Source organism: Panthera onca, chromosome B1 (genome assembly GCF_046562875.1).
Source record: "Panthera onca isolate mPanOnc1 chromosome B1, mPanOnc1 haplotype 2, whole genome shotgun sequence".
Lineage (NCBI taxonomy): Eukaryota > Metazoa > Chordata > Mammalia > Carnivora > Felidae > Panthera > Panthera onca.
Genome location: NC_138342.1, coordinates 165,487,535 through 165,513,053, shown reverse-complemented (window position 1 = coordinate 165,513,053; position 25,519 = coordinate 165,487,535). Strand labels below are relative to the sequence as shown.

At 41.6% G+C, this 25,519-nt stretch overlaps 1 protein-coding gene across 18 annotated transcripts in view; it reads right to left on the bottom strand.

Moving 5' to 3' along the window:
* The window catches only part of CSGALNACT1 (chondroitin sulfate N-acetylgalactosaminyltransferase 1), a 341,791-nt gene that overhangs the window by 74,182 nt on the left and 242,090 nt on the right, over nucleotides 1-25,519 (bottom strand). For 16 of the 18 annotated variants that reach the window (XM_078445488.1, XM_060653383.3, XM_060653386.3 and 13 more), the window contains one exon: nucleotides 18,137-19,064. In XM_078445488.1, the coding sequence (XP_078301614.1) occupies nucleotides 18,137-18,767 (631 nt within the window). In that variant the 5' untranslated portion in view covers nucleotides 18,768-19,064. Of the gene's footprint in view, nucleotides 1-18,136; nucleotides 19,065-21,324; nucleotides 21,460-25,519 lie in introns of all 18 variants that reach the window. The other 2 variants (XM_060653390.2, XM_060653391.2) reach the window with 1 other exon arrangement.

The following is a 25,519-nucleotide window of genomic DNA, read 5'->3' as shown; positions in this document are numbered from 1 at the left end:
ATGTTCGGAAAATTATTTACAAATTGGAAATTCATTTTTAAGGCTATCAGTTGACAATCAGTTGGCAATCAGTTTTTTATATTTCTGTCTGTTGAATGAATCTTATAGTAAAAATAAGATTTGGGTCTTCCTTCTTTCAGCCTCCGCTCCACCTCCCCTGCCCAGTGTCTGCCCATATTTGTGTCTTATATAAGAAGGATATAATTTAGCACTTACATAAGTAGGAAAGAGATTTGACATCAATAAATACTATAGCTGCCTTAAATGTTTTTTTTTTTTTGAAAAAGCCAAAATAAAAATAAATATGTTCATAGTAGCTTATTCATCAAACACACTTGAGAAATGTCTGTGGAAAAGCCTAAGATTCTATGGTTAGGTCTAAAGTATTGCCTTCCCCTGGACACACTGAGCATTGCTCCCTCCCTCCTATCCGTCTGCAGTAGCCTCAGTTCAGGAACCCTCAGCACCTCAGCTAATTTTAGAGCTTATCAGTCAACAAGCCTTCACTTTTTTTTTTTTTGAGGACACAGAAAGTGTTATATTTATTTTTACTTACTTATAAGTGGCTTTACTGAGATATAGTTCACATGCCAAACAATTCACCATTTAAAGTATCAAAGTCAACTTTTTCACTATATGCACAGAGTTGTGCAACCATCACCACATCTAATTTTAGAGCATTTCACATCTCCCTAAAAAAGAAACCCTTACCTCTTAGCAGCCACTCCCCATCCCCATCCACCACCCACCCAGAGTCCTAGGCAACCAATAATCTAATTTCCGTCTCTACAGATTTACCTGTTCTGGACATTTTGTAGAAAAATAATTATACAATATATAATCTTTTGCATCTAGATTCTTTCATTTAACATGTTTCCAAGGGACATCCATGCTGTAGCATGTATCAGGACTTCATTTCCTTCTATGGAGGATAATTTTCTGCTTTATGGATATGTCACACTTTCTTTATCAATCCACCCATTGATGGACAGTTTGTTTCTACCATTTGGCTACTATGAATGTTTGTGTACGACTTTTTATGTGAGTATAAGTTCTCATTTCTCTTGGGTCTATAACTAGGGTTTATGTTTGTTCTTTACATAGGGTAATTCTATGTGTAACATTTTAAGGAACTACCAAAATGTTTTCCAAACCTGCCTCTATTCTTACTTAACCCACTCAAATACGCCCCATGCTGCTATCACCACCCAGACAGAAAGTAAATGTAAACACAATTTAAAAGTCAACAGTGGGGCACCTGGGTGGCTCAGTTGGTTGAGCGTCTGACTTCGGCTCAGGTCATGATCTCACGGTCCATGAGTTCAAGCCCCGTGTCAGGCTCTGTGTTGACAGCTCAGAGCCTGGAGCCTGCTTTGGATTCTGTGTCTCCCTCTCTCTCGGACCCTCCCCTGTTCATGCTCTGTCTCTCTCTGTCTCAAAAATACATAAACATTAAAAAAAATTTTTTTATTTTTTTTATTTTTTTTTTTTAATTTTTTTTTTCAACGTTTTTTTTTTATTTATTTTTTTGGGACAGAGAGAGACAGAGCATGAATGGGGGAGGGTCAGAAAGAGGGAGACACAGAATCTGAAATGGGCTCCAGGCTCTGAGCAGTCAGCACAGAGCCTGACGCGGGGCTCGAACTCACGGACCGCGAGATCGTGACCTGGCTGAAGTCGGACGCTTAACCGACTGCGCCACCCAGGCGCCCCAAAAAAAATTTTTTTAAAAAGACAATAGTGCCAGGGTGCCTGAGTGATTCAGTTAGTTAAGTTAAGCATCCAACTTCGGCTCAGGTCATGATCTCATGGTTTGTGAGTTCGAGCCCCGCATTGGGCTCTGTGTTGACAGCTCAGAGCCTGGAGTCTGCTTCGGATTCTGTGTCTTCCTCTCTCTCTCTCTGCCCCTCCCCTGCTTGCACTCTGTCTCTCTCTCTCAAAAATAAATAAACATTAAAAAAAATTAAAACAAAAAGTCAATAGTTCCATATCCCCTGTAGGGTAAACTATAAACCCTTAGCATATAAAACCCTTTATAATTGTGGCCCTGCCTAGTTCTTCTGGGTCTTCCTCTCATCATGCCTTCTTTTCCCACCTAGACTTATCAGGTTTCTGCTGAACTCTCCAGAATTACCTGATTACCTGTTGTTGCCTGAGTCGACAAAGCTTTTACAAGCTTCCGTGTTTTTCCCATGTTACTCCTGCTGTCCAAAATTCTTTTCTCCCCACAGCACATACACACCTTGGCCTGAACCAATTCTTACTCATCATTCAAAACCCTGTTTAAAAAGGAACAAAATCAACCCTGTTTAAGGGTAGCCTTCCCTTTGATGCCTTCTTACCATGCCAACCTATGGCCAATTCTCTCCCACTTGTCCAACCTGTTTAAGGTGTGACTCTGCTGTTATCACCTGTGTAGTGGGAATCCCTCCCACTAGACCATGGGGCTCACAAGGGGATAGGGACTATGTGTGTAACTTTGTCTTCCCCCAGCACTGACAATGCCTGATGCATAGGGCATGTGCAATGAATGAGAAGACCACAGAATAGCCAGGTCTTTAAAAAACTCAAAGCATATGTCTATTGTCTCCCATTACCCATCTGTTCCTACATTTAACAAGCTATGAAGTTTTAAGTAGTGCTTAACCTAATTGCCTCCTCCTGCAATTTAATACCCTCTTGGCTCTGTTTTCTACCATCAGTATCCTCCCTTAAAAAACCTTCAGATGAAGTCATCTCTAAGAATTGTATTTTCCATACCAATTGATAAACCAAACAGCACCCTCCAAGGTTGGAAAGGTCTATTCCTTCTCTTCATCTGTGTCCACAGCAAAAACAGCAAGCTGAGGACAGAAAGAGAGCCAGGTAGGATTTCAGCAAGCATTTCCATGATGGACCATTCTTGGTGTTTCCCCCACTCCCACGTCAGCTCCTACATGTCCTATACTGAGAGTAAAGTCATCTGGACAGAAGGCCTAGCAGATCCTCCAATATGAAAAAGAACAAGGCTATATCTCTCTGTGGATACTGACTTCTGATCAGAAACCTCAATGGACACAGAGGGAGAAAGGAAAGAGACTTCATAGACCCTATCTCTTGCTTACAGTCAAAATAATCTCATCACTGCCATCCACATGCTCCCTTTCCCTGGATAAATCAGACAGATTCTGACTTTCAGTGCAAAAAAACACTGGCTATCACTGACAGCAACATTCACAATGCAAAGAAAATACAGAGGGTAGTCCTGTATTTACAAGTAGGTTAGGCTCAAAAGCGTAAGTCACTCAGAAGGCACAATAACAATATGACATGTTGTGGTTAAGTTCTCACACCAGCCCACAAAAACCTCTTTCACCCAGTATGTGCCTGTGGTATAGCATTTATCGTGCTATATAAATCAGCCTGAGCACATAACTGTGAAATCCATTCATGTCTATAACTTCAAAAGTCAGAATGACATTTTGAATAGGACAAGGGACTATCCCTCCCCCATAGAACAGGTGAGGACTGGAGATGAGGGAGCTCTAAGTCACTGGTTAGGGCACAGGTTCCAGATCTGGAGGATAGATGCAGGGAAGGAAGGAAGCAGAGGTGATTGCCTGGCACAGAGCCCCAGAGGAAGGATCATGACAGGATTCAGAGGTAAGGCATAGCCTCATGGGGTTTTAAAGCCTTGGCTTATTTCCTAAGCTGAGGGTTTGTGTGGGTAGTGTAAAGAAATGGGGCAGCTGGTGTGGACATTTCAACCACCAATGTGTCTCCAGGCCTGCAGGGGGAAGGGGAAATGCAGGAAAATTGTGGGTATTTGAGGTGAGAACAAGATAGTAACTTTCCATTCCCTCTACTACCCTATTAACTCCCCCAATCCTGTTGCCATAGGACTGACATCAACACCGGTATGAGGATAATAGGGATTCTAGACTAAGGGAAAAGGAAGAAATGGATGGAAAATAATAAACCCAAACTCTGGCAGTGAGCTGGGGTTCCTCAATACCACCAGTTTGAGGAAGTGTATTTGTAAGTTACAAATTGTCACAATAAGAATAATTACACTTCTCATGATAATACATTTGAGGAAAAAAATCCAGGTATCCAACACTTAAACATTAAAATTTAGGGGCACCTGGGTGGCTCAGTCAGTTAAGTGTCCAAGTCTTAGTTTCAGGTCAGGTCACAATCTCACAGTTTGTGACTTTAAGCCCTGCATCAGGCTCTACACTGTCAGCAAGGAGACTGCTTGGGATTCTCTCTCTCTCCTTCTCTCTCTGCCCCTCCCCCACTTGCTCACGTGCTAAATAAATAAATAAATAAATAAAACTTAAAAAAAACTAAAACACATTAAAATTCAAATAAGGAATAGTTATATGGTACAAGACAGGGTTTTAAGCAACAATGCCATTTCTTTGATGGTTGGCCACAGAAAAGAGATCAAAGAATTCAAGGTTTTCACTCAAAGTAAATCTTCCAATAATGGATTTCCAGATTTGGGATGTTATCACAACATTCTCACTCCAAAAAATCAAGATAATTAAGTTCTTTTAAACTGTTGGATTGTGTATGATGGTTGAAACTAGATTTGAGGAGAGATTACTGATTTGTAGAGAAACAGAAGTAATCAATAGGTTTTAAATTATTTTAAGAAGTGGTTTCACACTTCTGCTTCCACTCCAGGATATAATGAGCTTGAAGCAGCATCACTTATAATGAAAACAGAGCTAATTTCAAATGTGAGACTTTTTTGATTGAGTGGAGAGCAAAGTTCACAGAATAAACAGCTGGCCTAAAATCTAAGGAGAGGCCAGAATCCCACAGGTGGAGAAGAAACCTGAGCACTCATTTATTAGGGTAGATGCAACCAACACTGGTAAAAAGAAATTAACAGAATGATGGAGGCTAAGAGTAGACTGGCAAAAGAGGGAAGCCACTGGGGTTCAAACAGTGGAGAAGTCTGTACTCTCTTGCAGGCTCTTTCTCCATGAACAGCATTGAGTACTCAAGGAAAAATCAGAGCCTTAAAGTATCCATATGGACAACAAACAAAGCCCAAGTTCAGTAGAAGGAAGGATATAATAAATATCAGAGTGGAAATAAGTAAAATAGAGACTAAAAAAAAAAAAAAAACAACCATAAATCATCAATGAAACTAAAAGCTGGTTATCTGTAATGATGAAATTAATAAACATATCAAGATAAAGATAGCCAAAATAAATAAAATCAGAAGTGAAAGAGGAGGTTACAACTGACACCACAGAAATACAAAGGATCATGAGACTACTACCAACAATTATATGCCAACAAATTGAAAAAACCTAGAAAAAGTGGATAAACTCCTAGAAACACATAACCTTCTAATACTGAATCACAAATAACTAGAAATTCTGAATAGGCCAATTACAAGTAATGAAACTGAATCAGTAATTTAAAAACTCCCCCAAACAAAAGTCCAGGACCAGATGGCTTCACAAATGAACTCTACCAAACATTTAAAGAATAATTAGTACCTGTCCTTCTCAAATCATTACAAAAAAAAAATTGAACAGGAAGGAATGCTTCCAAACTCATTTTGTGAGGCCAACATTACTCTGATTCCAAAACTAGATAAGAACACCATAAAAAAGAAAGAAAATTATAAGCCAATATCCCTGATGAACATAGATACAAAAATCTTCAACAAAATATTAGCAAATTCAATAATACATTAAAAGGATCATACACATCGTTCAAGTGGGATTTAGTCCAGTGATGCAGTGAAGGTTCAATATTTGCAAATCAATCAATATGATACACCACGTTAAGAAAATGAAGGATAAAAACCATATGATCATCTCAATAGATGCAGAAAAAGCATTTGACAAAATTCAACACCCACTTATGAAAAATAACTCTCGGGGTGCCTGGGTGGCTCAGTTGGTTAAGTGTCGACTTTGGCTCAGGTCATGATCTCATGGTTTGTGAGTTTGAGCCCCATGTCAGGCTCTGTACTGACAGCTCAGAGCCTGGAGCCTGCTTCGGATTCTGTGTCTCCCTCTCTCTCTGCCCCTCCCCTGCTCACATTCTGTCTCCCTCTCTCTCTCTCAAAAATAAAAAAATGAATAAATAAACAGAAAAATAATTCTCAACAAAATGGGTACAGAAGGAACATACCTCAACATAATAAAGACCATATATGACAAACCCACAGCTAACATCATACTCTGGTAAAAACTGGAAAGCTTCTCCTCTAAGACCAGGAATAAGACAAGGAAACCCACTCTCACCACTTCTGTTCTACATCATATTGAAAGTCCTAGCCACAGCAATTAGGCAAGAAAAATAAATAAAAAGCATCCAAATTGAAAAGGAAGAAGTATAATTGCTACTATTGCAGATGACATGATTCTTTATATAGAAAACTCTGAAGACTCTACCAAAAAATCTATTAGAACTAATAAATGAATTTAGTAAAATTACAAAATTAACATACATAAATCAGTTGCATTTCTATACACTAATAAAGAGCCATCAGAAAGAGAAATTAAAGAATCTACTCCTGAAATTGTTGTTGCACTATATGCTAACTAACTTGGATGTAAATTAAAAAAAAATAAAATAAAAATAAAATAAAATAAAAAGAAAGAGAAATAAAGAAAAAACACAATAAGAAAGAATAAATAAACTTGGGAATAAATTTAATCAGAAGATTAAAAATCTGTATTCTGAAAACTATAAGATATTAATGAAAAAAATTGAAGATGACATAAATAAATGGAAATATATTCTATGTTCATAGATTGGAAGAACTAATGTTTTTAAAATGTCCATACTACCCAAAGAAATCTACAGATTCGATGCAATCTCCATCAAAATACGAATGGCATTTTTCACAGAACTAAAACAAATAATTGTAAAATTTGTGTGGAACCACGAAAGACCCCAAATAACCAAAGCAACCTTGAGAAAGAAGAACAAAGCTGGAAGTATCACACTTCCTGATTACAAACTATACTACAAATCTATAGTAATCAAAACAGTGTGGTACTGGCACAAAAGCAGACATATAGATCAATGGAACAGAAAAGAGAGCAGAGAAATAAACCACACATATATGGCCAATTAATCTATGACAAAGGAGGCAAGAATATACAATGTGGAAAACACATTCTCTTCAATAAATAGTGTTGGAAAAACTGGACATCTACATACAAAAGAATGCAACTGGAACATTATCTGATACCTGGTACAAAAATAAATTCAAAATGGATTAAATACTTGAATGTAAAACCTTGAAAACATGAAACTCCCAGAAGAAAACATAGGTAGTAAACTCTTTGACATCAGTCTTACACAATATTTTTTTGGACCAGTCTCCTCAGGTAAGGGCAACAAAGACTAAAATAAACAAATGCAATGATATCAAACTAAAAAGATTTTGCACAGTGAAAGAAATCATCAACAAAATGAAAATGCAACCTACTGAATGGGAGAATATATTTGCAAATCATATATCCAATAAGAAGTTCATACCCAAAATATATAAAGAACTTATACAACTTAATATCAAAAAACAAAAAACCTGATTAAACAATAAGCAGAGAACCTGACAGATATTTTTCCAAGGAAGACATACAGATGGCCAACAAGCACATGAAAAGATTTTCAGTATCACTAGTCATCAGGGAAATGCAAATCAAAACCACAATGAGATATCACCTCACATCTGTCAGGTTGGTGATTATCAAAAAGATAAAAATAACAAGTGTTGGCCGGGATGTAGAGAAAGGGAACCCTTGAACACTCCTGGTAGTAACATATATGGGTGCAGCCACCATGGAAAACAGTATGAAGGCTCCTAAAAAAATTAAAAACAGAACTACCATACAATCCAGTAATTATACTTCTAAAGAAAATAAAACCACCAAAGAGATATATATGCTCCCCTATGTTCACTGCAGCCTTATTTACAGTAACCAAAAGATGGAAACAACCTACGTGTCTATTAATAGATGAACAGATAAAGAAAATATGGCATATATACATAATATATATAGAACGAAATCTTGCTATTTTTGACAACATAGGTAGACATAGAGGGTATTATGCTAAATGAAATGTCAGAGAAAGATAAATACCATGTAATTTCACTTATATGAGGAATCTAAAAAACAAAATAAATGAACAAACCAAACAGAAATACTCATACACACAGGAAACAAACTATTGGCTCCCAGAGTGGGGAGGCAGGCAAAATAGATGAAGGGGATTAAGAGGTACAAACTTCCAGTTATAAAATAAATAAATCACAGGGATGTAACATATAGCATAGGGAATATAGTCAATTATATTGTATAACTTTATGGTGACAGGATCGTTTTGTAATGTATGTACACCTGAAACTAATAGGATATTGTACACCAATTATACTTCAATTTTAGCAAAGGAAGAAAAAAGAGAAGGGAAGGAAGGAAGGAAGGAAGAAAGAAAGAAAGAAAGAAAGAAAGAAAGAAAGAAAGAAGAGAAAGAAAGAAAGAAAGAAAGAAAGAAAGAAAGAAAGAAAGAAAAGCAAGAAAGCAAGAAAGAAATAAAGAAAGAGTGAGTTTATGTGGTGCAGGCCCAGGGGAGAGGGCAGCATCCATGTGGGAAGGGGCAAGAAACTCCTCCTGCATCATTCTCTGCTGCCTCCTCTCTGTGGAACAAAAGCTTATTGGTGGGGAAAGGGCAACAAACATTCTCACCCTCAGGGAGCTGGTGAAACGCACTGTAGCTAGGGGAAGGGAGAAGTAAAAAGCCTTACCCCTGGAGCTGGATCAGGAGAACACCTCAAGACCTAGGACATGGTGCATGTGTAAGATTCAGTCAGAACACCAGGGACCACCCCACCCCACCACCAGTGCCCTGCAGGGCCAAGCCAACAAGCCTGAATAACAAGTAGCAGAACCTCTGGGATGGGACAGGAGAGAAATGCCAAAAGACCTTCTCTGAGATGAAAAGGGAAGATCTAAACTGCAGGGCTGAGCAGAGAATGCTCAGGCAAAACCACCTCCACCTCCAACACAAGGTATCTCTAAAGAAATCTGAAGGCTGTGGTGTTCTGGGGTAACCACAGCAACAACAAACCTCAAGCCCAGCCCAACTCCTAACTTGATTAACTTCCCCCACACACACATACACACACACACTAAAGGCCTAGGAGAAGGAAAAGTGTGCCATTTCCAGGGAAAAACAGTACCTCAGTTTCTATTAGCTATATAAGATGTCCGGCTTCCAACAAAAATTATGAGAGAGGAAAAAACCCAAGACACAAAGCAATCATCAGAAGCAGACTCAAATATGACATAGATGCTGGAACCATCTGACAAGGAACTGAAAATAACTATGATCAATATGTTAAACACTCAAGTGGAAAGAGTGGACAACGTGTACAACCAGGTAATTTCAAGCAGGGAGATGGAAACTGTAAGAATCAAATGGAAATGTAGAAATTTTTGAAAATACAATAATAGAGATAAAGGATGCCCTGGATGGCCTCATGAGTAACCCTCTCTCTGCTGAGGAAAGAATCAGTTAACTTGAGGCGGGTCAATAAAAGTTACGCAAACTGTAACGCAAAGAGAAAAAAATGAAAACAAAGAAACAGAACATCCAAGAGGTGAGAGACAATGTCAAGCAGTGTGACATACACATAATTTAATTCCAGAAGAAAAGAGAAGGAATGGGGCAAAGAAGTATTTGAAGAAACACTGGTTCAGAATTTCCCAAAATGAATGACAGGCACCAAACCACAGATCTAAGAAGTACAGAGAATACAAACCAAGTAGAAGAAGAAATACAAAAACAAAACAAGACAAATCCTAGGGATAATTTAGCTGTTACTCCTGTACCAATGTTATCTGCCTTGTTCTGACCATTGTACCCTGATCACGTAAAATGTTGGCATCAGGGGAAGCCGGGTAAAAGGTATATGCAGGAATTCTCTGCTATTTTTGTAACTCTTCTATAATTCTAAAATATTTAAAATTGAAAAGGTTTTAAAAATGACTTTACCATTAGGTGCTACATTCAGAAGGTACTAGTAATGCCTAGAAAATTAAAATAACTTTCTAAAGTACTCTCCATACCCGCTTATCTCCCACCTCTGGCATTTGTGTTCTTTAGAGTTTGTTTAGCTTTTATTTTATTTTTATTTATTTATTTTAAAAAATTGGGGAAGGTAACTTCCTTTTTTTATTGAAGTATAGTTCACACACATTGTTGTGTTAGCTTCAGGCTTACAACACAGTGATTTGACAAGTCTACACATTATGCTATGCTCACAAGTATATCTGTCACCATACAAAGCTATTAAAACACCATTGACTAGGGGCACCTGGGTGGCTGAGTCAGTTAAGCATCCAACTTCTGCTCAGGTCATGATCTCATGGTTCTTGAGTTCAAGCCCCACAATGGGTACTCTGCTATTAGCACAGAGCCTGCTTTAGATCTTCTGTCCCCCCCTCTCTATCTGTCCCTCCCCCACGGGTTCTCTCTCTCTCTCTTTCTCTCTCAAGATAAATAAACTTAAAAAAAACAAACCATTGGCTATATTCCCTATGCTGTACTTTTCATCATCGTGACTTACCCATTCCAAAACTTGAAGCCTACTTCTCACTCCCTTTCACCCCTCTTGCCACCACTCCATCCCCAACCTCCTCTCCAACAAGCACCAGTTTGTTTGATTTTGGAATTTAAATCAGATCTGTGGTATGTCCAAGGAACCCAAGTACTATTTACAGTATTATTCTATGGAAAATACCCCTAATCCAAACAACTAATTTACGATGGAACTTTAAGAGCAGAGCAGATTTGTGAGTATCCTGGTTACCTAGGATTTCAAATACACTTTTATTCCAAAAAGTTTAAAGCAATTTCTTTGATACATACTGATGGTGCAGTGTCTACAATTGGGTGGGAGCTGAAAGCTGAATGGGGCGTGGCTCTGGCCCTCCAGGAGTAGGTCACATACAAGGGGTAAAAAGAGAGTCAGGAGGCCAGGCTCCCCTCGTGCAGGCAGGCAGACCTTGGTGGAGTTAGACTTTCAGGCTCCAGCAGCTGGCTCCCTAATTGCAGTTCAGGCTGCAACTGTTGCTACAAGTTGTCAGTAAAGATAGGCTGATCTAAAGAAGAGCTATAAAACCAGATGGAGAAAGCACCATGCAGTAGGCTAGTTTGGGAAAAAGGAGCTTCAGTTGGAAGAATGAGAACAGATTTCAGAGAGGAACATCTGGGCGGAGAGGTTGGGAGCCCAGGGTTTTCTGGTGAAGGACTGTGCTCAGGGAAGGAGTGCCAGGGCAGGAGCAAGAGAATAAGGATTCGGTGGTAGGACAGGAAGCACAGGAGAGAGCAGCAGGAAATGAAGTTGAAGAGATAAGCTGGGATCAGATTGTGGGGTCCTCCAAGCTTGCCTACATAAGGTCATATGTTTTGGAGAATACAATAAAAAGGTAAACCCTGTCTCTTAGGAACGGACAAGCATGCCAAACAGCTCCTCAGTGGCTTTCAACTAGTTGTTTTGAATTCAATATTCTCTCCTCTTTCAAATCTTTTCCCATAAAGTTGTAATAATTCTGAGAAGAAGCGCCTGTCTGAGCAGCTTAAATAAAGTTTTTTGTGCTAAAGGCTCCTGGACACTGCCAGTTCTGCCCTTGGTTACATGAAGGATTTGTCTTTAGCTGCTTCTTCCTGTGTCTCTTTCTGCTTGTCTCCCCCAGGTGCTCATGTTTTTCCTTCTCTTCCTAGTAAAACTTCTTCCCAATTGTATACAACTCACCAGTGTAGGACACCTTGGACATGTTTTTAAAAGATTTCCCCACATCATTCTGGGACCAGAGGAGTGTGTATTGGGGTCAGAGACCTCAGAGGTGAGACACAGCCTGGTGAGGAGCCAAGATCTGAAGCTCTGGAACCTTGGCCCCAGCACCCACCAGATGAGTGACCTTGAGGTAAAATAGAGATAATGAGCATGCCCAACTGTCTGGTGGAAGAGAGGATTAAGTAAACTAGTGTGTGTGAAATGTCAGACATGGTGCCCAGTGTACCAACATAAGAGCAGCTGGGATAGAGCATGGCAGTCCCCATCTGTGACCACAGGGACCTCCAAGATGCTGAATTGTCTAAGTACTTGGGAACCACTGAAAGCAGGAAGAGAAGGGGAGCTATTTGGGACCCAAGAGCTGAGCTTGAGCTCACTGCCTCCTAGGAAGAATGGACCTTCTGACTCCAAGTCCAAATGATCCCTATTGAGCTAAACTCCTATGCCCAGCCCTCAGGACCCTTGTGAACTCCACTGCTAGTGACTCTCGGATCCTGCATGTTGGCCAGGCTGGTCTCTACACTGACCTCCTATTCTGGAGTCAGTCAGCTTTCTGGTACCCCTCTCCATGATACCAATCTGTTCCCTTATCTCATTCCCTTTCTGGTGACCCCTTCTCAGCTTCAGGTCCAGCCTCCTTCCCTGACCATCTGGCTTGCATCCAGCCACCAATTCTGAAGCCCACAGTACCAAGAGTACTCCGTGCGGGACACCCAGTCACTCAGAGTTTTGCCTCCCCATGTACGTAATCAGTTCCTGCAGGCTGGGAGACCTAGCTTCATCCTCCTTTTCCAGCTCCCCAAACAGCTGGGGACATCCTGCACAAATAGCAGGTGTCCTATTCATGCATGTTAATTAAGCCTCAGTGCAGGACCTCACCCTTGACTCTATCAGGGGATAAGCCAGTGGTCTGGTTAAAAAACTACAGATCCTTTCTGTAAACACTGCTTCCTACCCAAAGAGGCTGAGCAGGCTGAAATCTGAACAGCAGCCCTGGCCATACATTCACATAAAGGGGCCCCTCACCCATGCGTCTCCCTTTAGTCTCCCCCAGTGCACGTTTTTCCACTTTATATGAGGCCCCAGTTCAGACCATCCCTCCATGGAGCCTTTGCTCTCTACTCCCACTAAAGCCAAGTTTGTCCATCCTGGGCTTCCCCCATCGTCACAAGTGCTCTTATAGCCTGTTCTTAATGGGAAACATAAGGCAGGACAACAGTGACAGCCTCAACTTCTGAAAAAATCCCTTGGGAACAAAACTGCTCTGCATGGGCACAATAAAAATATAATAAAACGGCAGCCTTTCCAGTTTCTGCAGTCTTGTGACAAAATACTCTGTACACATAGGATGTATGTCACACAGAGGTTCCATCTGTCCCAGCGCACCGAAGATCAACAGAGCTGACCCTCAGCAAAGGCACCCAACTACACAGTTCACTGCTAATTCTATCTCCCTCTTCCTTTATGTTTCCCTCCTGTCCTCTCGACCTTGGAAGTGGGACTCACAACCTAGTTTGTAGGGCCTGGTGCAAAATGAAAACATAGGCTCCCTGTTCCAAAATTATTAAGAATTTCAAAATATCCTAGGACAGCAGAGCATTTCGTTTCATATGGGGCTCCTCCACTTGTCGTGCTGAGAGGCTGGACCCCTGCCCACAGGCAGAATCCAAGGCTAGTCCACTTTCCCTCCATCACCACAGGAAGAATTCCTGCTTCAAAGTGCAGCTTCAAACCATTTATTTGTATTTAAGCCTCTTATATCTATGATTTCAGGATAAAAAGCATTTGTCCCTCCTTAAAGGACCTTAAAGCATCTGCAAACAAATGAGGGTATCTGAGGTAGGAAGTGGGACAAACAGGATAGGGTGAGTGACAGAGGAACCCAGTGTCACGTAGGACTGCTCAAAACTTAAAAGTGAGCCAGCATGGTCTCTCCAGTGCACAGTGAGGTGACAGACAGTCAGAAGGGCTGTCCTAAGTTCTAACACCCTCACTGCCCTAGAGATGCTGGCTGAGAACCAAGGCCCAACTCAGCTCCTGAAGCCCTTCTGCTGTCCAGTCTGCCAGCACATCTCCCCACACCCCAAACACAGGTTAGATGCCCCACTGTGCAGAATCTCCCTCCCACTACACCCTAACTCTCCTTATTTCTGCACCAAGACCTCCTGATGCCCCCCAAAAGGCCCAGAAATGCATCTGAATGCCTGCCTTTACCTTTTTAAGTTTATTTAGGGGCACCTGGGTGTCTCAGTCAATTGGGTATCCGACTCTTGGTTTTGGCTCAGGTCGTGATCTCACAGTTGGTGAGTTTGAGCCCTGCGTTGGGCTCTGTGCTGACAGCACAGAGCCTGCTTGGGATTCTCTCTCTCCCTTTCCCTCTCTTTTTGCCCCTTTCCCACTTGCTCCCCACCCAATGTAAACTTTAAAAAAGTTTACTTATTTATTTTGAGAGAGAGAAAAAGCATGCCTGCCCTACCTTTTCAACCCCAAGTCACAAAGTTGCTGACAAAGAAGCATATCACCAAAATGCATGCTAAGAGCCCACTTCCTGTCCTCACAGCCCCAAGCACCTGGCTCTCCAAGTACCCAGGACTTGGAAATGGATTTGACTTGTCCAAAACAGCTTTAGCAAAGTGGTCACAGTGTATCCCTTACAGCTTATAGTGAGACACAAACAATGGAAGTCAAAAACTCAGCATCTTCACTCTTTGCCTTAGCTTCCCAGAAGGCACAAGGGGTTGGCTGTTGAGCACAGGAAGTTGGGATTTACTGTACAGGCAGCTACTAAGGTTTTATAGCAATTTCTATATCCCTTGATTTAAATGCATCTCAAGGTGCCCTCAAAATTTTCACTTTCTTGCAGATCACGGCTTGGCTCCACCTCACCACAAATCTGACCCTGCTCTTGCTACCACCAACCCTGCAAAAGCTGGCAGAGAGTGACAGAAGAGCCACCCATGGAGACAGTAGACACGACTGCCTCACACAGACTCACATTCTCAGAAGTTTGGATTATAAAAGAGGAATAATTTGGAAAGCTAAATTGTTTTATGGAACCATGTCAAATTTATGTTCAAAAGTTCTACTTAAAAATATGAAGTCAAAGCCAAAAGTTATGCCACTAAGACTTAAATAGGAGTCTGGATATCCTATAGTGAAGGAATAACTAAGCCACAAACAAAAAAAAAAATTCTGTTCACTTGAGGAGATAAACATTTAGGCATCCTAAGGCACAGGATTTGATCACATTTTTCTACTTCTTTTCCCAGATAGTTATAAAAAAAAATCCATGCTATTATGTGAGAAACCAATGCGATAATCAACGCCAACAAAATGTCTAGGGAAAGGGAGAGGAGGCACATGCTGTTCTCTCTGTGTTTTAGAGACAGAAAATAATTACATCAATATCGATCATACAGTCACCAATGTGGTATTCTCCGTCTGCAAGCTTCACAGCACCCTAGAAGGTGGCCACGGTCAGGTCAGACCTGATAAATAATCTATATTAATTCCTTCTTTCAGAGACAAGGTTCCCAAAGGGTCAGTGTTGTGTCCTGGTCATCTCGGAGAGTGTATGTCAGAGTACCCTCCAGGGACAGTTGTTTGGCAAAGCTGAGAAGAAAAGAAGTTGAAGCAGTGCTTTGCGTGTTGCAGAAGGTTGGGACTGGGTAGGGCCTTGGAGGACATTAAGCCAAGTCTCTTCGGAGAGAGGAGGAAACCGAGTCTTAAGGGGCTTGAATATATTGGTCAAAGTCACACAGCTCCCCGTGCTCATGTCATCATGCTACCTGCCTCATAGGTAGCTTTAAGCTTTGCCTAACTGTTATCATCTGGAAGCATTCATGTGTTTTTATTATTATTTCTTTAAACACAAAGAATCCCCATTCTCGTTCCGGGTTCAGCAGATCAGTTACCTTTGTTTAGAACTGAGTGTGGAAGACCTAAAATTTTCCCATTGTCTTTTACTAAATCACTCTAACTTCTGGACTACTGATACCCCAAACACAAAATCAATCTCTCTACGGTTATATTTAGAAACCCAAATAAGTTACTTCAAAGACCTATTTCACCCTTATAAGGTCTCATCACTTGTTCTAACTCATAGAAAACAGATTTCAAATCAGACCTTTTCCATTGTCTTCTTTCCCCTTGACTGTGTGTAGATCAAAGAATCAGGAACCAGGATTACAAAGGTCCTCAAATGTAATCCAGTCCAGCCACAACTCTGATCCTAGAATCATGAATTATAACCTCCTGACCAAGTGGCCATCCAGTTGGTGACCAAATTCTCACAGTAACAGGATTCCCACTTTGCTCTGGAACATCACTATTTGAAAGTTGCTCCATACGTAGACTTTGACTCGACCTTCCTGAAGCTTCCTTGGACTAGTGGATTCTTTCAAAATACCCTATTTCCTGAGAATACAAAAGACTGCCACCACAATCTTTTGTGGTAAGAACAAAAAAAATGAAATAAATTGTACTTATGACAGTTAAATATGTATAAATGTATCTAAAGTGTGTGTCTATTCACTCATCCTAAGAAAACAGCCTACTAGACTTTCACCAAATCTGGAAGGTATGTGTGGGTTGATCTGCCTTAAAACACAGGCTGTGTGCTGCACATGTGAGCAACACTGGGTAGCTAGGATAACAGTGTCTCTAACAGAAAGTCAGCCATATCTCAAAGCCAATAAATTCAGGGGTAGGGGGCCTATGTCACTGCTGACTGAGAATAACAGGCCTTGTGTATCAAGACACTGTACACAGAAAAGCAGAGGTTTCAAATATGAATGTATATGAAAAATCACAAGGGCCAACATTCCAAATGGCAGGCATTAACTTATAACCAAGTTCTTTTGAAAGTGCTTTGTATGTGGGCAGCTCTTGTGGCATTCTCCAGGGCGAGTGGCAACCAGGATTTTGCTTTTTAAGGATGTTTATGACTTTCCCTGGGGGTCCACCAGTAAGATATTGTATGTGGAAACATTTCATAAACTTCAAAGCGCTATAAAATGTGCTGCTACGACATCATGATATTTTGAATTCTGAGTGCCCAGCATGTGCTTGTACTTGCTAGCTGCCAAATGTGCTAGGTATTTTTCATACCTCATATAAATGAGTAACAACAAAAACATCCTGACGACCAAAAAGCTTGATCTTGTACAAGATATCTTTACCTGGCTCTAGGTATATGAAAATGATTACCAAAATTACATGAGTTTATGGTTCACATATAAAGTGGAAAAAAATCGTAAGATGGGGAAGTGTCCAAAGAGAACAGGCATACATAGCAGTGAAAGCCATTTTGATATGACTAAACAGACTCTGTCTTGCTTGCAGGCAACAAGAGGGTCGTTATATAACCAAAGTTGGGAGTAAGGTAATAGTGGACACAGCCACACATCTGAGAAGTTGAAGTAGATTCTCTCCAGAAACAGGAGGGAGAGGTGGATGCCCTCGGAAGTTATTTCCTCTCCCAAATTATTAGTTGATTTTTGCCCCAGTAACAGTGGAAAAGTTGGCAAGAAGATACTAATGAAACTTCCAAGAAACTAGACAAGGCCAATTTCTCCTCGAAGTAGACACAATCACACACAAACTAATATTTGGCTGTTCTGTGCCCATGAAAAAAAAGCTAAGCCATTCATGTCACTAGTTTTCATGTGCTGTGACTGTATAATATAAGCTAGTGGTTAAGGATGGGGACTCTGGAATCAGACTTCCCAGGCTTAAATCCTGGCTAACTGCACAACCTTGGGCGATTTACTTAATTAATCTGAACTCAATCTTCATCCCTCCTCATAGGGTCATTAAGAAGAAAAAGTGAATTAGTAAATATAAAGTTCCCAGAACAGTGTCTGGCAAATGTTAAGTGCTATAGACCACGTGTTTGCAGTTCTCCTGTTCATGGGCCTGATACCCAGGCCAGATCTCCAGGAGAAGGGCCCAGGGAACAGATCAATTAAAACTGCCTATCATCCTCTGTTTGGGTTTCAATATTTTTTGTTTCTATTTTTCTTTCTTTCCTTCCTTCCTTCCTTCCTTCCTTCCTAATGAACACAAGAACTCCCTTCTTCTGCCAGGGAACAACGAACCTGTCCACTCAATAAACATGGCTTTCATGAGAAAGTAAGTAAAACGGCCGTCTCTGAGAAATACAAACCCACACTATGTGCCTTTGCTGTGGCTCACCCTCTGCCAGTCATTGCCAAAGCCAGACGCCCGCTTCCCACCACGGTGACCCGCCTGGGTACCTGGACCCAGATGCCCTTCCTTCTCCTTCCCACCCCAATCCACAAACTTGCCAACCTTCTATGAAATCCGAGGCCGAGTAGGGGCGCCGACTGGGGCTGTGGTCCGCAGGGCCGTTCAGGGTCTCCACCGCCGATTCAATGGCTTCCACCAGTTCATCCCGCTTATCTTTCCTCACGGGTTTCTCTTCGGGGTGGCGGGTCAGGCCCGTCTCCAGCTGGTACACTTTCTGCAGAGTGAAGCTATCGAAAGGCACAGCGGCATACTCGGTGGCCAGCTTGACGCCGGTGTGCACCTCCGCCTTGTCCACCTGGGAGTGCAGGAAGGCCAGAAGGTCCGCCTGCGTTTTCTCTGGGGGGCCCTGCTCCAGCCCCAGGCCCACAGCGTCGCTGGGGTGATACTGCGCGTTCTTGAGCCGCTCACTCCTCTCCTGCAGCTCCTCCTTGAGCTGCGCGATCTGCCTCTTGAGACTGCTGATGTAGTTGCGATGCTGTTCCTCCCACTCCTGCAGCGCGGCCTGGTACCCCTCCTTGCCCGTGGGGCCGTTGGCCCTGGGCAGCCCCAGCTGCTCCTCGTCACCCTTTGGAGTGCAGGCCAGCATGTAGAGGACGGAGACGGCGCAGCAGAGCAGCACCAGCAAAAGCACTACCCGAGACACCCACGCAAGCAACCCCCGGCGAACCATCATCACTCAGGAATTGGCCATGCGTCCAGACCTGGAGACATTCCAGAATGCCAGGGCGCCTCAGAAGGGCTTCCCTGGACTAGACCGCAGGGAGCGTGTGTCTGGAGCCCCCAAGCTGCTTTCATCCATTTCTTTCTACAATGTGTCTGGTCCCTTGAAGTCAGCCACCGCGTGGAGCACTTTCCCTACTTCTAAAGGATGATCATCCAGGCAGGAGCAACGAGTTAGGTGAAGCCTCCAGCTTTTCACACTCATTCCCATCATAGCCTCCCAGATGTGCAGCAGACCACAAGAGGGGACCTGGGAAGAGACCAAATGACAATAACTCTTAAAAGACAGTAACGTCTTTATGCTCTCTGCGGCAATCAACATTCAATAGACTTCCCATGAGGTTTACAGAAAATGTTTATGCCAGGGGATTAAATATCGTTAAATGTTTCTAAATCAGAATACAAACATTCATTTGTAGACGAGTGCACATAAAAAACAAAAGATGCAGGAAAAAGACTGGAAGGTAATATGGCAAAATGTGAATTCCCTCTGAGTGAAAGCATTAATGGTGATTTTCCTTGCTTCTCTAGATTTTTCTGTATCTTATAAATTTCCCGCAGTAGCACATATTATTTTGATGGCTAAAAGGGGAAAAGCTAGGGGTGACTGGGTGGCTCAGTCGGTTGAGCAACCGACTTCAGCTCAGGTCATGATCTCAAGGTTAATGAGTTCCAGCCCACATCGGGCTTTTTGCTGACTGCTCAGAGACTGGAGCCTACTTCGGATTCTGTGTCTCCCCCTCTCTCTGTTCCTCCCCTGCTCACACTCCATCTCTCTCTGTCTCAAAATTAAATACAGATTACAAAATAAGAATAATAGAAAAATAAAATGATAAAAGCGAAACTTTAATGAAACTGAAATTGCAGGCAGGGCCCGCCCAGCACTGATGGAAGCAAAAGGTGAGCCTACATGCTCTCACCTGTGTGCACTCATTCTTGGCAGGGCTGAAAGCTGACAAAATGGTCTTCAAACTCCCTGATGAGGAGGTGGGGAAGAACCTGGAGCTTGAAATATGCAAATAGTAAATGTGGATGATAACATATTAAGATGGAATCTGGGACCATTGTTCCGGCGAACTCTCCAATCATGCTTGCAGACAGGGGATGATAAGTTTACCATAGAAAGGGATAAGGTTGGGAGAACAGAGACCAGAAATACCTGTCTTGTCGGGACTCAAATCCTAGGCATGTCTCTGCTCCAGCCCCTAGAAGGAATTCTGTGTCCTGACTGATCATCAAGAATACCCAGACAGATTGCAGAGCCTTCCATTTGAATACATGCTCTGCATCTCAACTCCAAGCCATTTGTAACAAACGAGAAGCCAACCTAACTTGCCTTCTCCATTTCCCCCAGGCTCCCTTCCTTCCTCCTCCACCCATTGTGGACACCCCAGAGCACACTGCTTCAATGTTCTCCCTTCCTCCTCAATCCCCTTTGCTCATCTCCCCCTACCCATCTATCTGAGCCAGAAAACAGAGAGAAATAATGGTAAGTGGAAAATAGATCAAATAAACTTTCTGTCTTAGGGAGATATTTATAAAATCTTCTCAGGTGCATCTTTTTATATAACTTATCTTAAAAGCAAGCTCCCTGAGGGTACTATGTCCTGGCCATTTTATAAAAATTTGACATTTTAAATAATTCCCACAATGACAAAATTATTCTTTACAGAGTCTTCATCCAACCCAGAAAATCCAGATTCTGAGTCAATAATCATCTAATTTACTGGTGGTCTGTCCCATTTACTGACTGGAAGTAAGACTCCTGTCGATTAGCAACTTCAGGACCCCTGGGAGAAGACAGAGATGTTCCTTCTAGCATTCTCTCGATGCTGACAATATAGTAAACAATAACAGCCTCATTGACTTTATCTGATATTCACCTGCTACGTCTCATGCACAAAGAGAATTCTTCTTCTATTACACTTGTGATGTGCCTCTTACATGTACCATTATGTTACCAAAATAGTTTGTTTCTCAATTTTCCTTAAAAATTCAATTCCAATATTCCCCTTGGCCCAAGGAGTCTCTCTCCTATAATTTAGAACAATACACAGTTATTAGTGCTAAGTTTAAAGTGTATGTTTAGCCCTGGAAGCCTTTTCTGTCTGATGAAAATCTTGGGATTTGTATAATTACTATAATTCTGTGATTAAAAACATCTCAGCTTTGGTATTCAGGCACCTTGCTGTTTTTAATGAAATCTCTCAAATGAACTCATTATATCCAAGTATCAAATTACCAGTGAAGACATGTTATCACGTTATTCTACCATTTTAAAGACTTTTACTTTACATGGGTGTCATTAAAGACAAAATAAGCAAATCAAAAAACAAAAATGAGACATTCAACATTACTTATTGTGCCACGGAAGCAAAGTGGGTCATCTTTCTAACAGATTTTTTTAATGGAATAATTGCTACATTTGCATAATAAATTGAAATCATTTGCTTAACGATGCAATATATTAAAGCCATGGCTAAAGAAATTTAAAACTGTACAATAATTACTTTGTTCGGTTCTGTAAAGCTTTTTGAAGTCCAGCCCAGCTTTTGAATTTCACTGGTGTAAATTCCAAGGTTATTTGAAATTCCATTCTTCAAGATGTAAAAGGACAAAAAAACAGATCCTAGGAAGAAATAACTCTTGAAAAGAAATAACAAAAAGCCATAAAAATTACTGCCAAAGAAGAAGTGATGAATTTTTCCTTTTAAATGTCAGGAGCAGATATTACATGTCAGAAACAAAGTTCTACATCCTTTAACAGACAAAATGTTTTCTAACTCTTCTTGCGATCTAATCCATAATCAAAACAGTAACAACTGGTGAAACTGTAGAGGCTCAGAGTGTACACTTCCTGAAGTCAGGAGGCTTATGCCTCTTGCTTCTCCGGAGACTTCAGCATTTTCATCTGGCAGCACAGAACGTCATTCTTAAGAGCACATGTTACTTTCACCAGCTCTTCCACATACAGGAAAGAACACCTCAATGAGACCAGACCAAACCGTTGAGCTAAACCTGTAGGTAAACCAGACCCAACATCGAGCTAAAAGGCACCTTGCAATGTCTCCCTATCTCTACAGGGGTGTTAGGAGAATTAAGAGTTAACATTTATCATGTGTTTACAGACCTACAGATGGAAAGCACCATGTAATTACCAAGGACTACTACAAGTTAGAGGTGACAGTGAAAATATAGCTTTATGTGATCACAGCAGCATTGTTCTACTATTTTTAAAACTTAGAAAAGGCATCCAGATTTTAGACTAGTTCAGTCTTTGGGGGTATATGGGAACAGGGAAGGAGTGGAGAGCAAGTTGGAGTGCTGTCAATAACCAATTTTAGAATATTTGGGGGAAGAGAGATGCGTATTCTTTTTTTTTTAATTACAGAAGATCCTGTGTTCATCAGATTTCTTGCCACTGACATTTTTTAAATCTTTTTTTTTAAGATTTTATTTTTTTAATCTCTACAGCCAATATGGGGCTCAACCTCACACCCCAAGATAAAGAGTCACATGCTCTACCAACTGAGCCAGTCAGGTGCCTCTCTTACCACTTACATTTTTAAATGTCTGTCTTTACTAATTGCTCTCCTCAATACTTTCCTGGCCCTGGTCAACTCCCCAAGGATGATTCTGTGATACATCTTGTCCAAAACACTGAACTTATTGACTAGAATGAAGGGACTATCCAAGCACAATGGTCTTGCTTGACCAAGACTACCAGTATTGCAATTCCTGGGCAACAAAACCACAAGGGTAAAGGCTTCTTTGTAGTCTACTGTAAAGGTGAAACAATGCTGAAGAGCAACACTTTCTAGTATCCACCCAGGTCTGAGCCCACCTAAAGCAAGGTTATTCCCCAAACTCTCAGAATGGAAGAGCATTCTCAGTGCAGACTGGTGTTCCATCATCTATGGGCCAGAATCACCCTAATAGCTTTCTCCCTGGAGTATGTAGATGGAGGATTGTTTACGGAATCTACAGCACTTTCTGAACGTTTAAGCCAGAGAGCCCGAAAGACATACCGGGCCTGTGCCAAGGCATCCAGCAATGGAGTGGGTTTCTCAGATTCTAGGTACAAGTTATCTGATGGCTCTGACATCCTGCTGGGACCAGAAAGCATCCAGGACATCACTCAAATCTCCAAATAACCCAGCAGTAGGTCAGAATCACGGTGTACTCCATCTACGATACTGCTGTTACCATACTTAAATAGTTATTAAGCACCCGCTATGTTGAATGCACTCCTATAAGATGTTACAGGAAAAGATGAACGAGGCATAAATTCCAACATCAGCAGGTTTATACTGTGCTTAAAGCTTTCTTAAATGACTACAAGCCCCAAATAGGCAAACACCATTAAAATAAATTAATGCCATGCTCCCACCTACCAAATGTATATGGAAAACAGGAGTGTTGAGAAGAATAAAATAATAAATTTTAAAATGACAAGCTTCAGTAGCGCCTGGGTGGCTCAGTCGGTTGGGCGTCCGACTTCAGCTCAGGTCATGATCTCACGGTTCGTGGGTTCGAGCCCCACATCGGGCTCTGTGCTGACAGCTCAGAGCCTGGAGCCTGCTTCAGATTCTGTGTCTCCCTGTCTCTGTGACCCTCCCCCGTTCATGCTCTGTCTCTCTCTGTCTCAAAAATAAATAAACATTAAAAAAAAATTTTAAAAAAAATGACAAGCTTCGAGCTTAAAATAAATGGTAGAATCAACAATATTTGTTAAGATAAGATAGCCAAGTGGCTGCGGGTTATCATTTCATCTTAAAGCAGAAGCTCTTGGAGGCTAAAACCAAGACAAGCCTAACTTTGGGCCAGAGTCCAATACTTACTCCAAATGGAGACAGTGGAAATTAGAAATTCTATGACTAGGACAGAGTGGTTATTAGGATGGGTATGTGAACTTCACTCTACAGATTCCAGTGAACACTTTGGTCATGAGAGCTGTATACTATGACAGAGAGCCTGCCAAGATGTGTCTATTAATGGCCACAAGATGCTTATAAATCACCAAGGACTCCAGAACAGGCCCCACTGATGAAATGCATTCAGGGTCAGCAGAGGCAGAAAGGACAGTGGTTTCATGGTGAGACCAGGTCAGGCAGCACTATACACTACAATGACAGACCTTGTGAGTGATAAAGGAAACTATTCAAGGAGTGGCAATAAATTCTACAAGACATCCCCACCCTGTGTGCAGGCACAGCCAAAAGGGTTGATGGGGGAAAAAACAAGCAGTGTCTACTGGGCCAGGAAGTGGTAGACCAAAGCCCCAGTTCTGCCGTGTGAGTCTCTTCCACTCTGGGACAGACAATCAGCTCTTTCACGGCAAGGGCATAAGCTAACCTTCGGTCAAAGGATTAGCCGTACTAATAGAACACAAATTGAGGTTATATCTCTTGGATAAACATACCATCCTGGACATGTGTGGAAAAGGCATCAAGTACAGATTCTTATTCAGAGAGCTTCCAAATGCTCTAAAAAATGTGTATGTGATATAAATGTATCTAACACTGTAAGCTTTACTCAAACACATGGCTTCTTGGTAATTTCTTCCACTTCAGGCTAACTCTTCTGTGCAGGGCATGGTGGCCAGCTTCCAGTGTGACCCTCAACATTGTCTCCCTCTGGATTTTCATAGCTCTGTGTTTGCCTCCTACATCATACTGTGGATTTGATATGAGTGACCGATAACATATGGCAGAAGTAGAGCACAATTCTGCAAAATTCAACAGAAAACAGATAAAAGCCGTTAAGAGAGCTGAAAAACCCTAAAGCTCACAGCACCTCCTCCCAGTCCATTCTGTTTACAGACTTTTCTAAGTTTGTTCCATCTGCCTTCTCTTAAAGGAAATGAGGATATACAACTCCTGCAACTGTTTCGTTGAGTCCACAATCATCTGCCTCTTGCGCACAGTTAGTTTAGGGTTGAGGTACTTGCAAAGAAGTTAAAATGGCCTGAAAATGAGCATAAGGGCTCAGAATCTCCCTAAACCACATCCACCTGGAAGTGTTAGAGCAAGATTTCTCAGGGGTCAGAGCTTTCTGGAATGCAGGTTACTTTTTTCCATGGGTCTTTAGTCAGCACCTATTCTAGTGCCAAATGCCGAGGATAACCTCAGCTATGTTCCTGATAGTGAACCTACACCCGAAGCAAGGAGAGAAGCAGGCCGGTATCACTGTCCAAGAATGAAGAGGTGCTGAAGCCGAATCCCAGAATGGGAACAGGGCTTCCACGCCAAGTTGACAATCAAACACCCAGAGTGATCTGTCGAACTGGCCATGAAGAATCTGAAGCATTTCTCCCTGACACCGGCTACCTGGCCTGGGCCTGGGACTATGCCTTCACACAAAAAGGAGTATACATGGACTGTGGCCTCGGTCATGCTGGCAGCTTTGCTGCTCTCTTCCTCTGATCTTGGCACTCAAGATCAGCAGTCTCCAAATTTATCAAACGTAATACCACATTCCAGGCAATAAGTAACTTTTGACATATATGTAAGTATGGAAAATTACTCATTTAGAAGTTACATACAAGTTTTACAGTATTGTTGTATTATGTACTCCCAAAACAGTACTCTTAAAATAATGAAATATAAAATTTTTTGTTTTCTCACCTTGATGACCCTTCCTGGGCACCTGCAGGGACCTTGCTCCTGATTGTGCTTCATTTCCATGGGCTCCAGTCAACAGAGA